Genomic DNA, 24,778 nt, shown 5'->3' on the forward strand with positions numbered 1-24,778 from the left:
CCTGTGCGCCCATCCCCCCACACTCAGCACAGAGTGTTTCTGCTGGAGTGAGATACAGACAGAGAGGAGAGGGGGTGGTAGAGGAGAGCAGAGCAGGCAGGCAGGCAGGCAGGGGAGGGAATAAGAGGGAATGTGCATTGCTAGTCTCGTTTGCTGCAAGGCTTCCTCCTTCTGCTGTGGAAAAACCTGTGTGTGTTGCCTCTCTTGTCTCAATGCCTCTCAGAGACGCTGGTGGGAAATAACCAAAACCACCAGTGCAAAAGCATATCTATGAGTTCAATATATTTAGTAAGATAAAGAAATAACCACTCTTTACTTTCTTATTTTGTTTTACCGACAATGTAACTGAATTATTTTAAGGAATTTTCATCATTCATGTAGTGAATCATCGACGACTGTATCACTTCCATTGCTCCTTATAAACTGAATGGGTATTAATTCCTAGTCAGACTGTTGTCCATATTTGAGGAGCATGACCAACACGTGACACAAAATAACCACGGAGAAATGTGAAATGACCACAAACAGACCTGAATTAGACATAAAATGACCTGAAAGACACATGGACTGGCTACAAAGACATACAAAAGGGCCACAATGTAACACAAACCAATGCAAAGAGATGTAAAACAACCAAATTGACCTGAATGATAAACAAAATGGCCTCAAAGAGACACAAAATAACCTAAATGTGACACAAAACCGCATTATAGAGTTGCAAAAAGGCCAAAATGTGATACAAACCACCGCAAAGAGATGTAAAACAACAAATTACCCTGAATGTTACACAAAATGAACTCAGACACAAAATCTCCAAAATTTGACACAAAACAGCATCATAGAGTCGCAAAAGGGCCAAAATGTGATACAAACCAACCACAGAGAAATGTGAAACAACCATATTAACCTGAATGTTCCCCAAAATGGCCTCAAAGAGCCACAAAATAACCAAAATGTGACACAAAACAGCCACAGAGAGATGTAAAACAGTCACATTTACCAGAATTTACCTCAAATTGGTCTCAAAGAGAAACAAAATTATCAAAATGTGACGCAAATATCAAATGGTCACAAAATGGCGACAAAGATGCAAAATGACCTAAATGTAGTTTGAGGCGACAGAAAGTAATGTAATGTCTGTGTTCAGTCAACCACATCATGATAAGTGCTTAAATAGTGGGCAATTTGACTGAAGAAATGTAGAAGCCTTTTGGGCGAGAGGTGAAATATATTCAAGAACTATGAGGAGAAGCTCAGTTGCCTTCTGTTTAAGCCATTAAGAAAACCCAATTGTTACACTTAATATAATAACTGAGAGGGAAATTGGCAACAAAGAACAGCTAAATGAAATACAAATAACCACCAGACACAAAATAAACATAGAGATATTAAAGGGCAAAAACGAGACAGAAATTGAGAATTTGAAGAACTTGAAAGACAAATAGTTGGAGACAAACACACTCTCACAACAAAACCAAAAACACACACGGAGTCTGCATGATTTGAGTGCTTTGTGTGAATTTTGCACATGTGCCCAGTCTATGTGTAGGCTAATATGTACCTCACAATGCGTCCCCCTGCTTTTTTACATGTACAACTGTGGCATCATACTCGTTGCATACAGTTGCATATTTCATTATTCAGTCAGTGCTCTCTGTTCAACTTCACCGGGCTGCACTTTCTTTGGTGAACGCTTCTTGGTTGTTTTTCACTCGAACGCACATTAAGACTTATCATGTGCAGAAAATATTCCACCTACAGGGTAAAAGAAAAGAAAAAAAGAGACACAACATGAGGGTTTCAGACAAGAAAAATCCGGGCCTCCTCGGATAAGAGGCAGTCCGTGTTTTGCGGCCACCCGTGCGGCTCAGTAAAATGGCTGTATGTAGCGGAGCCTCGTGTTGGTTGGGCTAGCTCCCTGCCTCTACCCGGGCTCAGTAACACAACTCCCACAACAATTTCTGTCGCTTCTTTACGCATTGTATGGAGCCTCCATCATCTCTCAAACCCATTTACGGAGCCGGAACCGGTGGGATGGCAGCCGGATTCGGTCCGGAATAAGGGGTGGGAATGAATCGACACAAGGATTAATGTTTCTAAAGAATTATTTATATTCAATGCTAGCTTTTGATTGTGACTGACTCGCCGAGAGAGGGAGAGAGAGGTGGGGGGGGTATATCATGGCCGCTCAGGTCGCCAGCGCCGCCACTCTTAACACTAGCCCGCCTTCCGAACTCAAAAAGCCGGATCGAGACCCCAAGGAAGAGTCTGTTCCCGTAGAGAAGCAGTCGGATAAAAAGCAGCCGGGTTTGGACAGCGGATCGCCGGGCCGGGTGGATCTGCAGGACGGGGCCGACGGTGGAAATGCAGGGGGAGGAGGGGAACCTGAGATGAAGAACGGGAATGGGAACCCGCCCAGGGCTAACAATAATACCCAGAATGACTCTGTAGGACCGGAGGGAAATAACAACCCCGGTTTGGTGCATCACCACGGCCCCGCTTTTCCTCCACCTTCGTACGGATACGGTCAGCACTACGGTCGGGCCCCTTTTCATCAACATGGCGGACAACAAAGCCCTGGCATGGCAGCTGCTGCGGGTCCGGTTGTGCAGTCGAGCAACATGATGGACCCGTATCAGCCTAATTCACACGAGCATGGCTTTTCAAACCATCAGTTTAACAATTACAACCCATTCCCGAACAGGACTCCCTATCCCGGCCAAGCATACGCCATGAACTCCCCTCGCAGTGCTCAGGCGCCGACAGCTGGGGGGCAGCCAGCTAAGCAGCAGCCGCCACCAGGAGGACCATCGGCAATGGCTGGATCTTACAGTAACCAGAGATATAACATTGGAAACCCTCAACCAACATCCACGCCGACACTCAACAAGCTCCTAACGTCCCCCAGCTCATCGCGGGGATATCCAAACTACCCGTCTAGTGACTACAGTAGCCAAGAAGGAGCTAGCAAGGGACCAGCAGACATGGGCAGTAGCGGTCAGTACGGAGGGAGCAATCCGGGTTGGCAACAAAGGAGTCATCACCCGTCGCCCATGAGCCCGGGAAGTGCTGGGCAGCCGCTAGCTAGGAGCCAGGTAAAACCAGTCTTTTACTGAAACACGGGCTTTAGCACGTCTGCTTCCCTCTGAGCTAGTTCACAACGCAGCAGGCCAGCCATTGTCTGATACTAGTTCGCAAAGACTCTAAAATGGCTGCCTCTCGTGTGTATTTTTTTTCTCTTTACACCACACCATTAAATAAGTGTTGCTTTTAATAAATGCATGAAGGCACGTAGTCGCAGCAGAGTGTTCATTATATAAGGTATAAGTTGGTGAAATTATGTTCAGGAAGCCAAGAAGGCCTGACTTTGAAAAGGGGGCGAAAATGCAAAGCTTCGTGTTTTCACCGTGAGCTTTGCTACTCCCTTTTAATCGCGGACTTTTCAGGACTATTTGTCATAAGCAAGCTTTACTATGCGGCTCTATAACGTGCCCTCACACCGTAGTACATGGGGGTTGCTTATACCCTGATTTTTATACTGTTTCTTGCCTGGTAAGCTGTAATTTTGCGGCCATGACGGAAGGAATGTGTTTGGTGCCGAGTGAGTCCTTCACGGTTAGTTAAATGGCCTGTTTAGGTCCTGTTTTAAATTGCTTATTTGCCTCGTGAGATGTCAGGAAGAGACGCATATTGTTAGATTTTGGCAATATATTGATTAAATGCGTTCGCTTGTGATAAAAGGATTCCGGACTTTCCACGCATGCTGCCTGTAAACAGTCAACTCTGCCTTATGAGTGACTGAGTGCAGCCTGCAGATTGCAGTTTGCAGTGGGATTTGAATTGTGGAGGTAAAATCCGACTGTCAAAGCCAGGAGATAGTTGGTCTTGGGTTGACATGCTAGCTGAAATCTGATTGGCTCCTCATCCGCTGCTCATGGCCATTTATAATTACATGTGATGCAAGGGAACAGTTGCTGATAAGAACACACAGCATTAGCTCATCACAGGGTCACTTAGGCCATTACTGCCTCACTCCTCCACCCAGCTCCACTGTTTTACTTTTAAAAACACACACTTTAAGAGCAGCTGGGGGCACAGAAAAAAAAAACGTGGTCATGTATTTCTTCAAAAACCTCTTATTAGGCCTGATTTTTAGGTGCTGCATGGTTGCTCCACTAGAACACCAGAGAGATCATCATGATAGCTCCAGTCTGCATCAGTGTGTGAGATTGGATTGATTTGATATATAATTCAAATTAAACTATAATAGCATTACTACAGTCGTTCAATTTTCACAACATAATGGCTTAAGATGAGATCTGTTGTCAAATCTTTTTTTTTTTTTTTTTTTTTTTTTTTTTTCTATCCTTGATTTTTGCCAAGATAAATTACAGATTACTTGTTTTGTTTTTTTGGGGGGGGGGGTATTCCAACTCATTACACAATAGCAAAAGCCAACCTTGTGCTCTGCCCAGGAGGATGTGTGTCCTGCTGCTGTATCTGGCATGCCACACAAGTTTGACTGTGTGCCTGCAAAGAATTCCCCCAATCCTCCCCCCAAGCCAATCAGAAAGCAGTCCACCATCTCTCATCCACCACAGGAGTTTCCTCTCTGTTTTATGCAGATTAGCCATGTGCTGCTCTTATTTATTTCACCTCATTATCTTGGATCTGCAGTATGTCACATAAGGCATGGTGTATACTATTAGTAAAGGGACTGCTTTGGAGCTGAGGATGCTCCTCTCAGCAAAGTGCACATGTGGGAGATCTGATTTGAAGTAAAATCCGGGGACAATTTTAGTTTGTACATATTTCTTTTGTTGAAACTGTTATGGGAGACCTGACCTTTTTATATATAGTGAAACACTTGTTTAAGTTAAAAACGATGAGTCAGACTTAGGACTTGTTTGCTGGGTAATGGTGTGTGCATGCTCGTACATTTTTCACTCTCTCTGGATGTTGTTAAAGTACTTCTCTCATTTCTGGTGTCATTCATCCAAAGCCAAACTGCCTTCTCTGGGGAGAAAAAAAAGCTACTTGGACCAGGCTCAAAACAGGAGCACAGCTGGGATATGTTTAAGATTGGGCAGACTGCCCTCCTTTCGAAAGGAGATATATATAGCTCTGTTGACTTCCGAAACTATGGCAAAGTAAGGTAAAAAAAATATCAGGGTAATGACCGTGGGAAATAAGGTAAGAGTTGGGGAAAGAAAAAAAAAAAAAAGCACAACTTCTCCATTCTCCATTCACCGAAGTTTGTTTTTATACTTTGGGTCTATGATGGTTGCACACCGCAGCCAGGTATTTTAGGGCCTTTGAAAAACACGCTGTGATGGCATAATTGCATATGGGTGAGGAAGGCTGCTTGTAAGTTTTGACATCTGTTGATTTTTATTTCCTAACTTATTTAGTCGTTAACTGAAGTTATTGTCTCATTTTCTTGTCCAGCCACCTGTTCCCATGGATCCGATGGGAAAAATGAGAGGTCAGCCATATGGAGCAGGCAGTCCGTACAGTCAGCAGACTCAGCAGGGGCCTCCAACAGGTCCTCAGCCCGGGCCGGGGTACCCTGCCCAGGGTTACGGCCCACCAGGTCCCCAGCGATACCCAGTGGGAATGCCAGGACGTACCCCTGCAGGCATGGGTGCCATGCCCTATGGTCCACAGGTATTTGATCCTATTCTGAATGAATGTTTTTCACTCGTGTTTTCTGCTGTCTTTCTAAAGTTGTTCTCTGTATTCTGTTTAGATGGGATCTTATGCGCAGCAGGGACCAGGAGGATATGGCTCTCAGGGCCAGGCACCTTATTACAGCCAACCTGGTCAAGCTCCTCACCCAAGTCAGCAACAAACTCCGTATTCCCAACCCACACCCGGACAACCCAGCGGGCAGTCGCCTTATCCAGGACAGCCTCACCCTCCACCAACTTCTGCTCCACTCACCCAGGGAGGACCACCCTATCAGCAGCCCCACATGCCCCAACAGTCCCAGGGGCCACTGCCAGGCCCATCCCAAGGGCCCCCACAGTCTCAGCCACCTTATTCTCAAACGTCAGCCCCCCAGCCCAGCCAGTCTCCCTACGCCCAACAGCAGGGAGCTCCCAATCAGACCCCACTGCAGCCAAGTTCCCAGGCTAGCCCTGGATCACAAGGCCAATCCAACTACCCAGGATCCACACAGGGCCCTCAGCAACCCCCTTCACAGCAACAGCAGGCACAGTCTCATCCACAGCAGCCACCGGGGCACAGCCAACACCCACAGGGCCAGCCTGCAGCATACCAGCAGAATGCTCAGCAGCAGCAAGCACAGCAGTCACCTTATCAGCGTTTTCCTCCCCCCCAGCAGCAGGTACTTCCCTCGGCCTTGTATCAAATTCGTATGTCGGACTCGTGTTTTTTTTTTTTTTCTCTCTCAGTGCTTCCATTTCATTATAGTTAAACATGTGGGTTTTTTTTGTTTTTGTTTTTTTAGGAAGTATCCCAGGACTCGTTTCAGTCCAGCGCCCCTCCCTCCACTCAGCCTAAACCTGGCCAAGAGGACAGCCAAGGCCGCCCCTCCAGTCTACCGGTCAGTAATGCCTGTTAAATCACAGCTGGGTCGCATTCAGTGTTTTTGCTTTTCACCTTAATGAATGACAGTTAGTTCCTATCTTTGTATAGTTGTTCTCTTACAACTTCTGAGGCTAATTACAGTACAGTTTTTTTCTGTTTTTATTATGAATGAAAGGTATTTGTGTGAACGGGTTTCTGCTACTGTTTTGTCGTACTGTGGCCGCTGCGCTTTCTGCTCCTCAGTGATTTTTGTCATTGTTTTTTCTGCTGCTGCACTTCTGTGGTTGTTGGGGCACAGCTGTGTGGCTGATGCTTGTGGAAATGAGGTGTTTTAGTTTGTGTGGATGAGAATTGTGAAGATTGAAAACCTGGCTCGCTCAAAACAAAGCATATTCATTCTTAATTCATTTATTTATTTATTTTTCAATTAAATTCCTCAGCTAAGTGAGTTATAAATTCATCCGTGCGCCGAGTGTTTGGGCAGACATCTTTTCTGGCTGCACATATTCATGTCAATAATTAGTTAATGATGGTAAGACGTGTGCACGTGAGTACCAGAATTTAGACCTTATCAGAGAATCAAAAGCATTTTCTACTGCTTGTATCTTATGTTTACTTTCAGTTGAATAAGACCGTTTAAAAAAAAAAAAAAAAGACATGTCAGTGGCCCTGCCTGTACCTTTGTTAGAATTCACAACATGTGGACGAGTTGCTGCAGATAGTAAAAACTTACAGGTGCTATTCATATGCAGTAACTTCTCTGTGAGCTCTTTGTGACTCCAGGAGTACTCGCTGACCTGGGCTCAGTCACCAAACGTTGACGTTGGATAAAATCACTGAACCGGTCTAATCGGCGAGTTGTCTGTCAGACTGAAATATTTCATGTCTCGCAGACTTGGCTTGTGTCTAAAAAGTCGCACGGAATGTCAAATTGTGTGAACTTAAAATTCATGACTTTAAGATGAATGTTTTCTTCATTCCTACCCAGGTCCAAATGTCGGTATAAAAAGGCTCTAAATCTGGGATGAAATCAAAATAATTTGTTTGTGTAATGAAATCACATGGCGAGGCTGCTGCTTTTGCTGATTCGGCTACTTGCCTCCTACAAACCTTTGTATCCATGACAACCCATGGCTCTAGTGCACACTCATGTTCTCCATGAAAAAGATAAATAAGGACAAAGGCCTCCAGGGGATGTGTGTGCATGCTTATACTACAGCCAGTATATGAAGTAGATACAGCACAACGGGCACCAAAAGTGAATCTTATGAAACCATGACATGACATTTTTTCCTTTGGCTGACTGTTCCTTTGTGTCTCACCGTTTGTATTTTTCAGGATTTATCGGGGTCCATCGACGACCTGCCAACGGGTACAGAGGGCGCCCTGAGTCCCGGCGTGAGCACGTCGGGTGTGTCGAGTAGCCAAGGCGAGCAGAGTAACCCTGCCCAGTCGCCCTTCTCTCCACATACGTCTCCCCACCTGCCAGGCATCCGAGGGCCCTCACCTTCCCCAGCTGGCTCCCCTGCCAGCGCCAGCACACCCCGCACAGGACCGCTGTCACCCGCCAACATGCCAGGTGAGCCAATACCTCACAGAGAAATGAGGCGTTTGATATGTAGCAGACTCCTGAGACACGATACTATAAAATCGCTTTATGGATGTCAATTTTCTTTTTCAAAAGTTGTTTTCCCAAGTTACTTACGCTTTGACGCTTGAAAGCAGCAGCCTGATCTGTTTGATTTATTTAATTAAATCCATACGCACTTGATGTATTGGTGTGTGTACCCTCGCCGAGGCAAACCTGCATATATTTGCTCATTTTGGGGCTGAAAACAGTACGAATGGCAACGTTAAAGTGATGTTATGTAATCTAATTCTTCCTGAAAATCCACTGGCTGTATTTGAGCACATCCGGATGTTGATTGCTCTTTAAGATATATAAGTTTTGTGGGATTTCTAAAGGTGGTTGCTCACAAAATGTGTACTCGGGCTGACCGACCTGACAAAAGTCGGATCAGAAGGCTGAATGTACTGGTAGCTACAACCATAATATTATTTTATTTGTCTATCTTGTTGTTGTAAATTAATTTGTCAAACAGTATCACGCACACATTTGAAACAGTGTTTTTGTCCATCCTCTCCAGAAGGCAGTAAGTGTCAAGCACCCACGTTTCACCTTGTTTGTGCTTGAAGAGTGTGCTGCTTTTTTAAAAAAAAAAAAAAAAAAAAAAAAAGAATAAATTTGGCTCCGCTGAGGTTAAAGGCCACATTCTGTGCGGAATGATGTGTGAGAGATTGAGAATAGAAGCGCAAAGTTTCTGTTCGCTCATCTGAAATCTGAGTTTACGGTTTTGTGATGTAACACGGCTAGTTTTAGAGGCCTTTGTGGTTTGATAGGCAGCTTTCACAAGTAATGTGGAAAGTGGAGGTCTGTATTATACTTGGATTGAGAATAGACTTTTTCTCAGATGGGCCGCATGTTTATATCCTATAAAGTTTACTTACTTGAGTAATTGTAGACGTGTAGCTTTCACCGATTTGCTGTTAACCGTAGCACATTTTTTTTTCAATTCATGAACGTCGTAGAATTTCTGTTCACACAGACACAAATTATCATCAAAACGGCATATTTATTTTCATGGACAAAAAAATCGTCCTTTTCCTCAAATCAGAAAATCTACTTCCCCTGACTTCAAACTAACCAAACGTTGATTTTTGTTTAGTGACCCAGATGCCTCCCAGGCCATCAAGTGTGCAGTCAGACGGGAGCCTGAATCCTGCAATGAGCCAGTCTCCTATGGCCCAGGATAGAGGTACGTAGCTGACTTAACCCAGAGTGAGTATGGGGATTAACCCGTCAAGAGTGTTAGCTATAGCATTCGATTCTGATCCCCGTCCTCTTTTCTTGTTCATTTGTGTCAGGGTTCATGCAGAGAAACCCTCAGATGCCCCCCTACGGCTCCCCCCAGTCAGCCTCTGCACTGTCACCTCGTCAGTCTTCTGGGGGACAGATGCATCCTGGGATGGCCCCGTACCAGCAGAACAACTCCATGGGTGGCTATGGGCAGCAGGGAGGACAATATGGCCCCCAAGGTTTGTACTATCAAATCGTCCCTGTTTGACTTTGACTTTACTTGAAAGCTTTTTTCTTTTTTTTCTGTTTTTGAAATACTCTCCTAATGAAAGGCTTTCAGAGATGGTTTATATGGCCCAACTTGTGATTTATAAAGATTTTCCACTTACTTTACAGTCTTTTGGTGAAATCTGCTCATGTACATATCCCTTTAGACAAACCTATGGAATATATCTCCTTGCCTCATAGGAATACCATGCTGTCGCTGGTCCCTCCCTCTGACTCTGTTGCAGCTATTTATAGCTGTGAAGCAGAGAGTCAGCTGACGTAGCCTAGCCTCCTGTCAGTAGAGCTGAAACTGTGACAAAGGCTTGTTGCACTGGGTGCATAGTTCTGTTAGAAAGAAAGTGTGTCTCACACAGCTTTTTAGGAAAAGTGTGTTTGTCATATAACAAGACACTTTTAAATCACAAACGCAAATTAATGTCACTGCGTGGCAGTAATACATTTTTTTTATTTTTATTGTTCAGTTACAAGCAATAGATCACTTACTGTTTGTTTGCTGTTGCCCTGGCATCATCTGTAGGTTATCCCCGACAGCCTGGCTATGGCAACATGCCCAATGCAAACTACCCTGGGCCAGGCATGGGTACCGTCAACCCCATGGCGGGACAGAGTGGAGGGCCGCCATATGCTGGCATGCCTCCAGGAAGGATGCCTCCTAATCAGATGGGGGCTCGTCCTTATGGCCCCAACATGGGCCCCAATATTGGACCTACTATGGGTCCAAACATGCCCCCTAATATGGGCAACATGCCACCCCAGGTAGGCTCAGGAATGTGTCCCCCTCCAGGAATGAACCGAAAGCCCCAGGACCCAACAGCCATGCACCACCCTGCCACCAACTCCATGCACAACAGGTTGGTTCTCCATCAGTCCTCCTGTGGATACATTTATTTACATCGCACAGCTTTGCTTTAATATGAAATGTGTGTCCAATACTTTGTCACAGTGGTGCATATCAGATCTTCACACATTTTCTTCTTTTTCAAGGATGCCCGGTTATCCCAACATGTCTCAAGGCATGATGGGCTCTGGTCCACCCTATGGCCCACCAATGAACAACATGCCTGGAATGATGAACACACCAGGTGGATCACCTTATCCCATGGGGCCCAACATGGCCAATAATACAAGTGGTAAGTTATACAGAGATGATTGCCTTTGGCTCTGTCCTTTTATTTTTTCTTTCTTAAATGTAGACGCATCACAGCTAATTTCAACCCGTGTTATAGGTATGGCTCCAAGTCCAGAGATGAATAATAAGATGAATAACAAAGTAGACGGGGTTGTAACGCCCAAACCAGAACCCAAATCTAAGGTAACATTTTTAATACAAATGTTTCTGAAATCTTTTTGGGGGGGTTCTTACTCTTTTTAAACTTTTTTTTCTTCTTCTTATTTCTCTCAAAAAACACAGAAGTCCAACTCTTCTACGACAACCAATGAAAGCATAACACGCTTGTACGAGCTTGGACCAGAGCCGGACAGGAAGTTGTGGGTTGACCGATACTTGGCTTTCATTGAAGAGAAAGCCATGAGCATGACTAACCTGCCTGCTGTAGGGCGCAAACCCCTCGACCTCTTCCGGCTATATATGTCAGTTAAAGAGATTGGAGGAATGACACAGGTTAATATGCCATTTGTAACCTACAATAATCTCCAAAGCGCATGTTTTGTTTGCTTTCTGACCTTTTTTTTTTTTTCTTTTTTTCCCCTTCTTAAATTTTGTCTCCTTTTGGGTGCGTTGTAGGTAAATAAGAGTAAGAAATGGCGTGATCTTGCTACCTCCTTAAACGTGGGTACATCCAGCAGTGCTGCCAGTTCTTTGAAGAAGCAGTACATCCAGTGTCTCTATGCCTTTGAGTGCAAAATCGAGCGTGGTGAAGACCCTCCTCCTGAGATCTTTACAGACAACAAAAAGAACCAAGCTGCTAAGGTCCAGCCTCCCTCCCCAGGTTAGAGCCAGTCTCAGATAAAACATGTGGTTCAGTGGCTCACATCTGCTCACTTTAAAAACAAACAACAACAACAAACAAAACAAGAACTTGCCTTTTTTGCAATGTCATTAAAGTCTTGTACCATGTCTGTCTGCTTCAAACTGAAGCGTCCCTCTGCTCCACAGCTGGGTCAGGCTCTCTGCAGGGCCCTCAGACACCCCAGTCCACCAGTAGCTCCATGGCTGAGGGGGGAGACCTAAAACCTCCCACGCCGGCCTCTACTCCTCATACCCAGATGCCCCCAATGCCTCCCGGGTCCAGGTAACTGTCAAATAAGATTTTACTAATGGATCTTTGCTTATGAAAAAGCACGGTGATCAGTGCAACCGGTTTAATTCTGCCTCTTGTTCACGGTACCTCTGTCCTAGGAGCAGCGTTAACCTGCAGGACCCCTTCTCTGATGGAAGTGACCCCACTTTCCCCAGGAAGAACATGACACCCAACTCCACCTATCAGTCAGGCATGAACACACCAGACATGCAGGGTAGAATGGGACCCTACGAACCCAACAAAGACCCCTTCGGTAACATGCGGAAAGGTAGGCGCACTGAATGTACTCATGCCATCATATAGTCCAAGTTGAAATTGGCGTTCCAGTTTGTCTCTTACGTGATGTAATTAAATTCTGAACTTGTTTCCAGTCGGGGAGCAGTTTCTTCCTACTAACCAGGGCCCTAACAGTGTCGTGGGTGACCAACAGCAGCAGCCGCCACAACAACAGCCTCCGTTCAATAGAGGACCGCCTGGGGCCATGGGCACGATGCCAATGGGGCCCCGACAGCAGTATCCTTATGGACCAGGCTATGACAGGAGGTGAGAGACTGTAACTTTGTTTTTTTAATTGAAACTTTTCAATTCAGGAGGAGCAGGTCTAACTTTTAGTTACAGCAGAAATTAATTTCATTTGATTTTTTTTTTTTTTTTTTTTTTTTTGTCATCTGAAGAAAAGGTATTTTATGAAAAGATGGGTGTTAAGTTTCCAATGTACTTCCATGTTTTGTTGTGGTGATCGATGATAGAATTGTATGATTTTATCTTTATCTGTTTGTCTCGTGTCGGTCGGTGACACACAGGGTGCTGATTCTGTCTTTTGAGGCAGAAAAGCGTCCATAAACAGAAATGAGACTTTTGAAAATGGAATCGTTGTACATACATTTAAAAATGCATGGTCGACTTTTTAATTTGGTCCGTTGAATTATTGGAAAAATGAAAAATCTTTGATTTAACTTGCATCAACCAAGTCACCCCTGTATTTTTTTTTATTTAACTGTGCGGAGAGCTGTTGTTTTGCAGACAAACTACAAAGCAAATCAGTCCATCAAAAATGACAGGATTTCAATTTTCATTTCTTTGAGCTTATTTTCAAACCGTCCATTACAGCTTATTACTTTGTTAAAGGTTTGTGTGAGTACCTGTAATATCCCTATTAAGCCACTTTTCTCAGTGTTTTGTCATCAAACCGGATGTTAAAAATAGCCCATCAAAGAAGCTCTTGTACCTGATTAATGTTAGTCCCCGGCTTATGATGAAGACGGTATTTTCTTTTTTCCTTTTAATTTGTTGTGTGCTTTTTTTGGAGCTGTTGTCCTGGTGTTTTTATTTTATTTATACGTGTCGGACATAATTTGTGTTTAGCCAAAGCACGGAAAGCAAAGAAAATGACCTCGTGTGCTTTCCCGCTTTTTCCCAGGTCGGAACAAGGAATGGGCCCGGAGGGCAACATGGGATCCGGTGCTCCTCAGCCAAACCCTATGATGCCTGCCAACGCCGACACGGGGATGTATTCGCCAAATCGCTTCCCACCACAGCAGCCACGGTCAGTTCACTCAACAACTGATTGGCAGACTTCTTGGCTTTAAAACTGCTGTCAGTGGAACCTGATTGTTCTTTTTTACGTAAACAAGAATATTGTCTCTGAAAGGTTTCAGTGCCGGAAATGTAATAATAAACTCTTTTTTTTTTCTTCTTTTTTTTTCTTCTTTTTTTTTCTTTTTTTTTTAAAGCAGCTGGTTTCTTCCAGTATTGCAGTCAATTTATAGGCCCAATTTTTGGTCACATCACGAACATCAGATCTTGTTGGTCATTTCTCTTGGATATCCAGTCTTTGGACATCCAGTCCAAATGTAGTTATATGTCGACAGCCTTTTGGTTTGGTCTCTTTCGTAAATGATTGTGGTGCGAGAAGCAGGTGGCTGCATTGATTGAAATGTACTATTAATTTTGAACGTGGGAATTCGATTTAAAATGGCTCGATGCTAATAATATTCACTTATACTTAGTGGTGCAGTGTACAGAGAAAGGGTTATAAAAATGACATTTTCTACTTATTTTACATTATAGATTTGAGGGGAAAAGAAGGAGATTTAAGAGACTGTTATTTATAAATTTGTCACAAACTGCATGTGTTACCACTGAGTCAGAGATGCAGAAGATTTAAATGTTCAAACTGACTAGGCTTTAATGTTTGCAGGCTTGATTCCTATGGTAATCAGTATCCTGGACAGGGAGCGCCCCCTACTGGTTCTTACCCAAATCAGCAGCCTGGAATGTACCCACAACCGGTAAATTATCCATCTGCACGACCAACTCAAACTACACTCAGTACACTGGGATCAGATTTGAAAGTTGTACTTTTTAATTAAGTGTGTCTGTGCAGTGCCACGCTCTCTGTCATTCATTTTGAATGACAGAGAGCAGAAAAAACAAATTGTGAGCAACTTGATTTTTCCAGAACAGTTCTGTTGATGTGTTGTGTAATTGGATGTTTCTCTGTCCGCCATTTTCTGTAGAGTTACAAGCGTCCTGTGGAAGGAGGTTACCCTCCATCTAAACGCCATGAGACTGAATACAGCGGCCCTTTTCCTGTTGGACAACAAGCACCGCAGCAACAACAGCAAGGAGGCTCCCCTGCACCAACTTCAGGACAGCAGGATTCGTACAATCAGTACGGCGGCAGCGGGCCCTACCCCGGGCCTGACCGTCGTCCACCTGGCCCCGGCAATCAGTTCCCGTTTCCCTTTGGTCGCGAGCGGATGCAGGGAGCTACCGGGCCCAATGCTCAGCCTAACATGCCCCCTCAGATGATGCAGTCAGGTCCTGATGGTCCTCAGGGAGGAATGTGGCAGGGACCTCGAGATATCAACTATCAGAACTACCCTAACCGACAGGGTGGCCCTGGGGGCCCACCCCAGGGACCCGGTTATCCCGGCATGAACCGCTCGGATGATATGATGCCATCAGAACAGCGCATGAATCACGACGGTCAGTGGGGGGGTCAGATGGGCCCTCGGCAGCCTCCCTATGGTCCAGCTGGGCCTGGCCAACCTATGCCTCGTTCAGTACAGCCCAACTACCAGCCCCCTCAGGGTTTGCAGAACCACATTCCACAAGTGTCCAGCCCAGCTTCCATGCCCCGCCCCATGGAGAGCCGGACGTCGCCCAGCAAATCTCCCTATATGCACGGAGTAATGAAGATGCACAAGGCCGGCCCCCCAGTGCCTGCATCCCACATTGTGCCCCCTCCGGTGCAGTCGCCTCTAATAAGGCGAGACATGCCTTTTCCCCCAGGCTCGATAGAAGCAACACATCCTGTGCTGAAACCCAGACGCAGACTCACCATGAAAGATATCGGTATGACTATAAATGATAAGAACTGACACCATAACCACAACAGTGTTTACTGTTAGATGTTCTCAGCTTTGTGTTATTGCACTGAAACTTCTTTGCACCCATTTAGTTTTTTTATTCCTTTCATTTTAGGAACCCCGGAGGCCTGGAGAATCATGATGTCATTAAAATCTGGTTTATTGGCTGAAAGTACATGGGCCTTAGATGCCATCAATGTTCTCCTGTATGATGACAACAGTATTTCTACCTTTGATCTCAACACGGTGAGGCTTAATATTGATCCCTTTATTACACTTAATAGCCTTCTTAGTGGTGATCATGTCTAATGTTTTCTCTATTTGTGTTCTTTATTTAGTTGCCTGGCTTTCTGGAGCTGGTGGTTGAGTATTTCAGACGCTGCCTAATTGAAATCTTTGGCATCCTGCGGGAGTATGAAGTCGGGGACCTTGGTCAGAGGACGCTGCTTGATCCCGATGCCTTGAAACGGGATTTGGACAACACAGAAGAGGAGGAGCCACGGGTTGAGGAAATGGAACAAGAGGAAGAAGATGACGATGAGGAGGAGCGAGAAACGGTTAGGCCAGCTCATGTGAAAGAGGAGGAAGACCGAGAGCAATGCTCTCACGGTCAAGAGGAGAAGACGGATGAGGAGAGGAAGAACAAGAGTTCTTCATTTGAACAGACTGGCTCTTCGCAGGCTTTACCTGCCATTGAGCGCCCCAAACAGGCCAGCAAGTTTGACAAGTTTCCTCTGAGGGTGGTACGAAAGAAAGACCCATTTGTCGCTGCCCAAGCAAATAATCACGGCAAAGTGCAGGAGTTCGACAGTGGGTTACTTCACTGGAGTGCTGGAGGGGGTGACTCAACAGAGCATATCCTGACCCACTTTGAGCCATGCAAAGACTTCTTGGAACCGCGAGAACGAATACTCGTTCCCCATGTTTTACTGAAGCGACGAGTCCTCGAAGAGGACATACGGGAAAATTGTTTTCCCTTTGAGGAGGAAAAACAGAAGCATGAAGAGGAGGAAGAAAGGCAAAAACGGGCATCTTCGTCAGAGAAATCTACGGTCTCGGAGAAGGCGGGCTCCAGCGTTAGCAGTGAGGAGGAGAGGAAAACCGATGCTGACTCCAAGGCAGTAGAGAAAGCTTCTAAAAGTCACCAGGAAAATAATAGACCAATTCTTCCACCGGGAAGTATTTTAACCCAACAGGCACAGCAGACTGGCACCATCCTAGAGGATGAGCCTCACAGTAAAGACGAAGGGCCACTCGTTGCACTGGCTGACTGGCAGGATTCATTAGCACGTCGCTGCGTCTGTGTCTCAAATATTGTCCGCAGCCTCTCCTTTGTACCAGGCAATGACCACGAGATGTCCAAACATCCAGGACTGCTGCTGTTACTTGGGCGCCTGATCCTGCTGCACCACCGGCACCCTGAGCGCAAACAGGCGCCACTCACCTACGAGAAAGATGAGGATTCAGACGAGGGAATGGGCCAAAGGGATGAGTGGTGGTGGGACTGCTTGGAGCTCCTGAGGGAGAACACGTTGGTCACCTTGGCAAACATTTCAGGCCAACTAGACCTTTCGATCTACCCAGAGAGCATCTGCTTGCCCTTGTTGGATGGTCTTCTTCACTGGGCTGTGTGCCCCTCAGCAGAGGCCCAGGACCCCTTCCCCACCCTTGGTCCCCACAGTGCTTTGTCACCTCAGAGACTGGTTCTGGAAACGCTAAGCAAACTAAGCATCCAGGATAACAATGTGGACCTTATCTTGGCCACTCCGCCATTCAGTCGGTTGGAGAAGCTATATGGGAACCTGGTGCGGTTAATTGGAGACAGGAAGGTTGCAGTCTGCAGGGAGATGGCCGTGGTCTTATTGGCCAATCTGGCCCAGGGTGACACACTGGCGGCCCGAGCAATTGCTGTTCAGAAGGGCAGTGTGGGAAACTTGCTGGGTTTCTTGGAGGACAGTCTGGCTGCCACACAGCTTCAACAGAGCCAGGGCTCTCTGCTACACCTACAGGGGATGCACTTCGAGCCCACAAGCCCTGACATGATGCGACGAGCTGCCCGGGCGCTGCATGCCTTAGCGAAGGTGGAGGAGAACCACTCAGAGTTCACACTACACGAGTCCCGACTCCTCGACCTTTCAGTATCTCCCCTAATGAACTCGCTGGTTTCTCATGTTATCTGTGATGTACTCTTTTTGATCGGCCAGTCATGACGGCTGTAGAGAGCCGTGGCTCCACTTTTTCGGGGGGGTTTTTATCCACAATCCCCTCCTCCCTGGTAAACCTGGCTTGTGTGTGTAAAGCAGGGCACGGAAAGTTCAAGTGACTGTCTTTTAATTTATGAAAATCCTTCAGATTACATTATGTGAGCCCTCCACAGGCCAGCCTTGCTTGAGGAGGGTAAATGCAGAGCTGTGGTGGATTGCAAACCAGAGAGACGCCGACAAAGTGACACTACTTGCAACGCGAATGCCAACTGGATGACACGGAGCAGAGCACCATGGTTGGGAGACTGTTCTGCACTTGGTGGGGGGGAAAGTACTTTTTAATAAAGATAAATAAATGAATAAATAAATAGCTGAAAAACAAAAACTGTAACCAAAGTTGCTGTCTCGTTTACAGTGAGTTTGGGAGACGCAGTGTGCCCTAGCTCTCCCCTCGAGGGCACAGTGAGTCTGTCACTGGTTGACGTTCAGAGGTGAAGCAGACTGACAAAGTGGCCTGCTGGTTATAGTTGGATCCTCACCAGTCAGCCCGACAGTAGACAGCGCTGTCAATAAACACCTTCACCGGGGAGGCCTGTGCAGTGTGCAGTAGATTGTAGGACATTTTCTGTACCGTACTGCTCTTGAGTGTAAGCATTCTGTACCACACGTTTCACACAGAGGCTGATGATGCAGCTCTAGAGTTCTGAGGTCATTTTAGTTTGGTGTTGAACAGAAAATGGCTTTCTTCCCCAAAGTATCAAGAACCTACAACACCCTTACCTCCTCTTATCCCTTGATTGTATGAATACCCTTATGAAAAGAAATCACCTCTTAGGACTGGTTTTCAACTTCAAATACAGCTTTGCTGTGGTGTATATATAATGTTGTACATTATACTTCCTTTCTCTGTGTCTGTCTCTGTCTGTGTCACTACTCTCACACTTGTCATCGGTACGGCACGGAGGCTGACGTGAGTTTGGTCCGTGACCTCCAGTCCACACCGATCGCATCCACTCCTCTGGTTTCTCCACAGCTCCGTAGTATGACAGACACGGCTCCAACTTGTTATCTCCTGGTACAACAAGAATAAACTAGATGAAGTACACACACTCGACAAATTTTCTCTGGTCATGGATTCTGCATATTTGTATTTCAGACTATGTAGCTAAGACATCATGTAAATTCCTCCCTTTCCCTTTTTTTGGCTCAAGGAATATCATTTATTCAGTATGAAATCTTTATACTATATGTTCCACGTGGTAAGAATAAATGTACATCAAATCTTCGTAAGCTGTTTGATGGTTTCGTTCTTTTGGAACAGTAAGCGCTCCCGGAGAAAGAAATGTGTGAATCCACACAACGTAAGGTTAAAAAAAAAAATCTTACATTCTGTTATTTTATTTCTCAGTGTTTCACCAGTGGGTTTGTCTGACTTAACATGAGGTTACACAGCATAAAGCTTGACATCGGGCACTCTGTCTTTTCTCTGTTGAGCTTATTAATCATCAGAGCAGTGTTTCTTTCCATTGAACGCCATATTCTGGTGTACAGAAGAGTCCACGGAGAAGCAGAAATAAGGCAGTACATCTCTTTGCATTGTCTATCTTGTAAAACTTGAACATTTTAATGGTGTTTCCAAAGATGCACTGTATTGCCAAAAGTATACGCTCATCTGTCTTTACACGTATATGAACTTAAGTGACATCCCATTCTTAATCCATATAGGTTTAATATGATGCTGGCCCACCTTTTGCAGCTATAACTGCTTCAACTGTTCTGGGCAAACTTTCCACAAGGTTTAGGAGTGTGTTTATGGGAATATTTGACCAGTCTTCCAGAAGCGCAGACACTTATGTTGGACCAGAAGGCCTGGCTCGCAGTCTCTGCTCTAATTCATCCCAAAGCTGTTCTATCGGGTTGAGGTCAGGAATCTGTGCAGGCCAGTCAAGTCCTTCCACACCAAGCTCGCTCATCCATGTCTTTATGGACCTTGCTTTGTGCACTGGTGCAGCAGTCATGTTGGAACAGGAAGGGGCCATCCCCTTAACTGTTTCCACAAAGTTGGGAGCATGAAATTGTCCAAAATCTATATGCTGAAGTATTGGGAGTTCCTTTCACTGGAACTAAGGGGCTAAGCCCAGCTCCTGAAAAACAACCCCACACCATAATCCCCCCTCCACCAAACTTTACACTTGCCACAATGCAGTCAGACAGGTAACGTTCTCCTGGCAGCCGCCAAACCCAGACTCATCCATCAGATTAACAGATGGAGCAGCGTGATTTGTCACTCCAGAGAACGCGTCTCCACCGCTCTGGAGTCCAGCGGCGGCGTGCTTTACACCACTGCATCCGACCCTTTGCATTGCACTTGGTGATGTATGGCTTGGATGCAGCTGCTCGGCCATGGAAACCCATTCCATGAAGCTCTGTACGCGCTGTTCTTGAGCTAATCTGAAGGTCACTTGACGTTTGGAGGTCCGCGCTAAAGTCTGCAGAAAGTTGGCGACCTCTGCGCACTGTGCGCCTCAGCATCTGCTAAACCTGCTCTGTCATTTTACGTGGCCTACCACGTGGCTGAGTTGCTGTCGTTCACAATGTATTTTACTTTGTTATAATACCACCGACAGTTGACTGTGGAATATTTAGTAGCGAGGAAATTTCCCGACTGTCCTTGTTGCAGAGGTGGCATCCTATCACGGTACCACGCTGGAGTTCACTGAACTCCTGAAAGCGAGCCATTCTTTCTCAAATGTTTGAAGAAGCAGTCTGCATGTCCAGTTGCTTGAATTTATAAACCTGTGGCCATGGAAGTGATTGAAACACCTGAATTTAATGATCTGGATGGATGAGTGAATACTTTGGGCAACATAGTGTATGCGGATTAGCATCAGTCACAAGACGTTATGCAGCGTCTCCTACTGGAAAGAAACTTCAGTATATGAAAATTTCATAACAACAATTGTCGCTAAATAATAGTCTCCACGCCAGCGAACGCTAAAGATATCATGGTCAATAAATGATTAATAATATGTTAAAGGAACAAAATAAAGATAAACATTTATTGTATCGTTACGAAGAAGGCGCCAAAGCTTTTGTTTTGATTCTAGGTTTCCGCACCGGAAGTAAAAGAGCTGTTTGAAAGGAAGTTTCCTGCTTCAGGATGAGGATGTGAGGACAAAGCTTGTAGCTAAGCGACAAATAAATGCTGCTCGAAGAAGAATTCCCCTTATGGTGGAATTTTGTTTTTATTTACCATCTCTGTATTGGATAAACTATTAAAACGTTTTAAAGCTAATTTCTAGATAATTTCCCCCCTTCTAGCTAGTTATGTTTTATGGAAAACATGTCCAATCCAGTATTGAGTGCCTCGTAGCAGCCGCAGTGCTCATGGCTGTCATAACCGGCTTTTCCACATTTTGTCCGTCTCATCAATGACCATGGATGTGAAAGCAGTTCTGGAGTTTGCCATGGTAACCAGGGGTCTCTCCCTGTTTTTGCAGGTAAGTTTAAAGGCTGTTGTAATTTTGTCCACTTCGTTGATCGGCATTGTTTTCGTGTTTTGTGTTTATTATGTTTGTACCAGCCCCGTTTTCCCGTAACGTGCCTCTGCGCAGTGTAAAAGTACAACAGTCCGCATTACTCTTCCTGTACCATCAAAGTCGTTATGTGTTTATAGCTATAATGTGAAGCATTTCTTTTCAGGCTGTCTTGAATGCTGCCATTCCTGATCACGAAGCTGATGCATTCAGTCCCCCTCGGACAGAGGAGCCCCTGTATTTGGACTCTGTGGTGGAGTGGTTGTTTGGTGGCCTCTCACACTGGGATGCTGAACATTTCCTCTTCATCGCAGAGCGAGGATACCTCTATGAGCACAACTTTGCATTTTTCCCCCTGTTCCCCGTGATCCTCCGAGGCCTGGCAGAGACGCTGCTGTGGCCCCTCAGCAGCTGGCTGAGTGTGCGGGGGCGTTTGCTGGTGGCTGTGGCGCTGGGGAACAGTGCCCTCTTCCTGCTGAGTGTGGTCGCCCTGCATGCTCTCAGCAGAGCAGTTCTGCAGGACAGACGTCTTGCTCTTCTCGCCAGCCTGCTGTACTGCATCACGCCTGCCAATGTTTTCATGACTGCTGGGTACTCCGAGAGCCTGTTTGCTGCGCTCACTTTTGGTGGACTTTTCCTCCTGGAGAAAGGGTTCACCCTCAGAGCCTGCCTGGCCCTCAGCATAGCCACTGCAGCTCGCTCAAATGGACTTGTGAACATAGGGTTTCTGCTGTATCTCCCATCACTGCACGCCATTACCCAGATTCGTGTATATCGTACAACCACAAGAGGCCACAGTAAAGTCCTGCACTACCTCTGGGTCGTCATCTCCCTCCTGCTCACCTCCCTGTTCGGGACTGCAATTATCGCCCTTCCTTTCTGCGCATTCCAGTACTATGGCTATAGGACGTTTTGCACCCCTTCCACCTCCCTGGAACAGATCCACCCGGCTCTTCTGGCGTTGGCTGAGAGGAAGGGCTATCGGGTTCCAGATGAAAACGGTCCGCCGCCCCTCTGGTGTATGAGACCCCTCCCCCTGCTTTATTCCCACATCCAGGATGTATATTGGGATGTGGGCTTCCTCCGTTACTTCGAGCTGAAGCAGATACCAAACTTTATTCTGGCTCTGCCCATGGCTACACTCGGCATAATGGCTGCTTATGCATATTTTCAAACTAATCCTGAACTTTGTATGAGGCTTGGACTTTGGGAGTCCGGTGCAAACAAAGGACTTGACAAACCAGCGCCAGGCTTCTTCAACCCCAGAGTGTTTGTGTACGTTGTACATTCGGCTGTACTCTTGGTGTTTGGAACGCTCTGCATGCACGTGCAGGTAAGAAAATCAAATCAATTTCTTGTGGACCGTCCAAGTCGAGCTTTGTGTAAGGGATATTTACGCTGCCCGTTTTTATCTTCACTTCCAGGTTCTGACCAGATTCATGGCCTCCTCCTCTCCTGTTCCCTTCTGGATAAGCGCTCACCTGCTCCTCCTCAACGAGCCTCTTCTTCACCGAAGGAAAACGTCAAACCCTAACGTGCAGCTGCACACCCACTCTAGAAACGGCTGCACGCACACTCCTCGAAACCCCGTCATTGCACTGCTGCCACACTTTAAATCCTGTTCTCCCACCACACAGAGCATACTGGGATACTTCCTCTCATACTGGGTACTGGGCCTTGCACTGCATTGCAACTTCTTGCCATGGACTTGAATAAAGACTTTTAAGGTTTAAAGGCAGCACATCTGCGTCGGACTGGGCTGCAAACGCCTTTTTTGTCGAATTATAGATAGCAAAGTCAGACGTGTCCTTGTAGCACCTCATCAACAGAAACATTTTCTTTTCCAGTCATCATTTAGTGGTATAACATTCAGATTTAGTGTCCATGAAAGTAATTGCAAATGTCAGCAAAACCTATTATCAGCGTCTCATTTATTTAAAACAAAAGAAAAAAAGAAAAGAGGAGCTCAGTTGTACAAAAACAAAAAATGCTGCTCCCCATGTTCCTGTGGCGCCGGCCCAGTCCTGCACAGCTTATTGTAACAAGAAAATATTTTTTTTGACGCTGATTTAAGATAAGTTTAATTTGCACATCTTCGTGTTTGTAGTTGTTCGAGTAAAGCTCAAATGTGGTTGCATGGCTGTGAAGTGAAAAAAACAAAAAATCCTTTTATTTAGAGTCTAATCCACTGCACGTTTAAGATAATTATTCCAAGTTGTAGTTTGGGACTTATAAAATGAGAATGGGAAAAAAAAAAAAGAATAAATAAATAAAAGACTCAATTTTAATTCCTCGGCTTTGATTTTCATCTGAGAGTAAATGTTGCTCAATGCACTGATGTAAATATTCTACATTGTGTTATAAGTCTGTGCTGTCAAGTACAACATTTTGAAAAAAGCTCAGAACGTGCAGTTGCAGTGTGCTCTAAACATTTATCGTCCTGTTGTCGACTTCATCTGCGAAGCACATCTTTTACTACGGTGTAAACTACCTGTTGAGTAGTATATTACATATGTAACATGTGGAGGGACCTCTTTTAAAACCAGTAGAGGTCACTCATGAAACGACCTGCGGCAGCGCCGCCTCTTATACCTGAATCTTTTTTTCAGGCATCCTGGATCGGTCGCTGCTCAAAGGGTTTCGCAGGTAAACGATTGTAATCACAGTTCTGCTCAAAGTTGAGCAATATACTTATAAATATCTTTGTAAGTCAGAACTTTAGGTGCGTAATTCTTTATAAAAAAATCTTGCAAATGAATCTGTATTTTTGATAAAGTTGCAAAGGTTACTGTTCTACAGTAACATTACAAAAAAAAACTAATACAATGGTGAAATATTACACAAATGATTAAATTACTGGCAGCTTCAGCTAAGATATGGTTAGTTTTTTTGTCTTCAAATGCATCTTTAAATCTTGAACCCATACTACTCTGCTGGTAGTTTCTGTCCCTCTTCCACTGCAACATGTTCAAGCTCTTAAAGTTTCAGTCCATTCAGCACATTTCAGCTCTCCAAAGACCTCTTGTTGGGATTTAAGTCGGTGCTCATCGCTAGCCAGCTGAAAAGAGTCTGTTTTGTCTGTTCGGTGTTTCCTTTTTAAGCCACTCGTGTGCTGTTTGGTGTGTTTTAGGTCACCGTACTGCTGAAAGACTAAAGACCTAAACCTCAGACATTTTCAATGTCATCTGAGCAGACTGACAGCATGATAGCACCTCCATCGTGTTTTACCTTAGATAGGCTATTCTTGCACTTCTTTCCCTTATAGCTCTGCCTTAATAAGTAAGAAGATCAAAAAAGGCTGTCACTTATCTGTAGAAGTACTTGCAGACATTAGTCTTTTTCACCTCTTCTTTTATGATTGTGAATGCCTTCTAACAATTGTGAATAGGGATGCACTGATACCGATACTGGTATCGGGCCGATACTGTTCTAACATACTCGTACTCGTTACAGTTAACCGATTCCATGAACCAATACCAATTTATTGCATGAAGACTGCGATCAGAGGGTGGCTTATCATTTTTGTTGTATTTTTTTAGATTGGTGGCCCGGGGAGATGTCGAGCTAATCAGGAACAGTGTGGTTAGGCTAGTGAGACCGAAACCTGTCTTCCAATTCATTGCATTTTTTTGTGGTAGAAGTATCGGCAAGTACTCAGATCCAAGCATCGGTTTCGTATCGGTTTGAAAAAAAGTGGAATCGCTGC

The 24,778-nt window shown here is 45.2% G+C and overlaps 2 protein-coding genes across 3 annotated transcripts; both read left to right on the forward strand.

Moving 5' to 3' along the window:
- Nucleotides 1-1,917: 1,917 nt before the first annotated feature.
- On the forward strand, nt 1,918-18,821 carry arid1aa (AT-rich interaction domain 1Aa). 2 transcript variants are annotated; one of them, XM_075465183.1, is made up of 20 exons: nt 1,918-3,095; nt 5,449-5,667; nt 5,750-6,349; nt 6,473-6,568; nt 7,891-8,131; nt 9,279-9,368; nt 9,478-9,648; nt 10,215-10,548; nt 10,682-10,827; nt 10,924-11,009; nt 11,109-11,318; nt 11,442-11,646; nt 11,796-11,949; nt 12,057-12,226; nt 12,330-12,501; nt 13,379-13,504; nt 14,159-14,249; nt 14,478-15,318; nt 15,448-15,578; nt 15,671-18,821. In XM_075465183.1, exons 1-20 carry the CDS (start codon nt 2,181-2,183, stop codon nt 17,540-17,542), a joined length of 6,870 nt encoding a protein of 2,289 aa, XP_075321298.1. In that variant the 5' UTR covers nt 1,918-2,180; the 3' UTR covers nt 17,543-18,821. The 2 variants fall into 2 exon arrangements, with proteins under 2 accessions (XP_075321298.1, XP_075321299.1); XM_075465184.1 differs by having other exon boundaries at nt 11,814-11,949.
- Nucleotides 18,822-20,704: 1,883 nt separating this feature from the next.
- pigv (phosphatidylinositol glycan anchor biosynthesis, class V) lies at nt 20,705-23,360 on the forward strand. Its single transcript, XM_075466624.1, has 3 exons — nt 20,705-21,036; nt 21,239-22,405; nt 22,497-23,360. The coding sequence occupies exons 1-3, from the start codon at nt 20,968-20,970 to the stop codon at nt 22,782-22,784; spliced, it is 1,524 nt and encodes a 507-aa protein (XP_075322739.1). The 5' UTR covers nt 20,705-20,967; the 3' UTR covers nt 22,785-23,360.
- Nucleotides 23,361-24,778: the final 1,418 nt, after the last annotated feature.

Source organism: Odontesthes bonariensis, chromosome 5 (genome assembly GCF_027942865.1).
Source record: "Odontesthes bonariensis isolate fOdoBon6 chromosome 5, fOdoBon6.hap1, whole genome shotgun sequence".
NCBI classification, from domain to species: Eukaryota; Metazoa; Chordata; class Actinopteri; order Atheriniformes; family Atherinopsidae; genus Odontesthes; species Odontesthes bonariensis.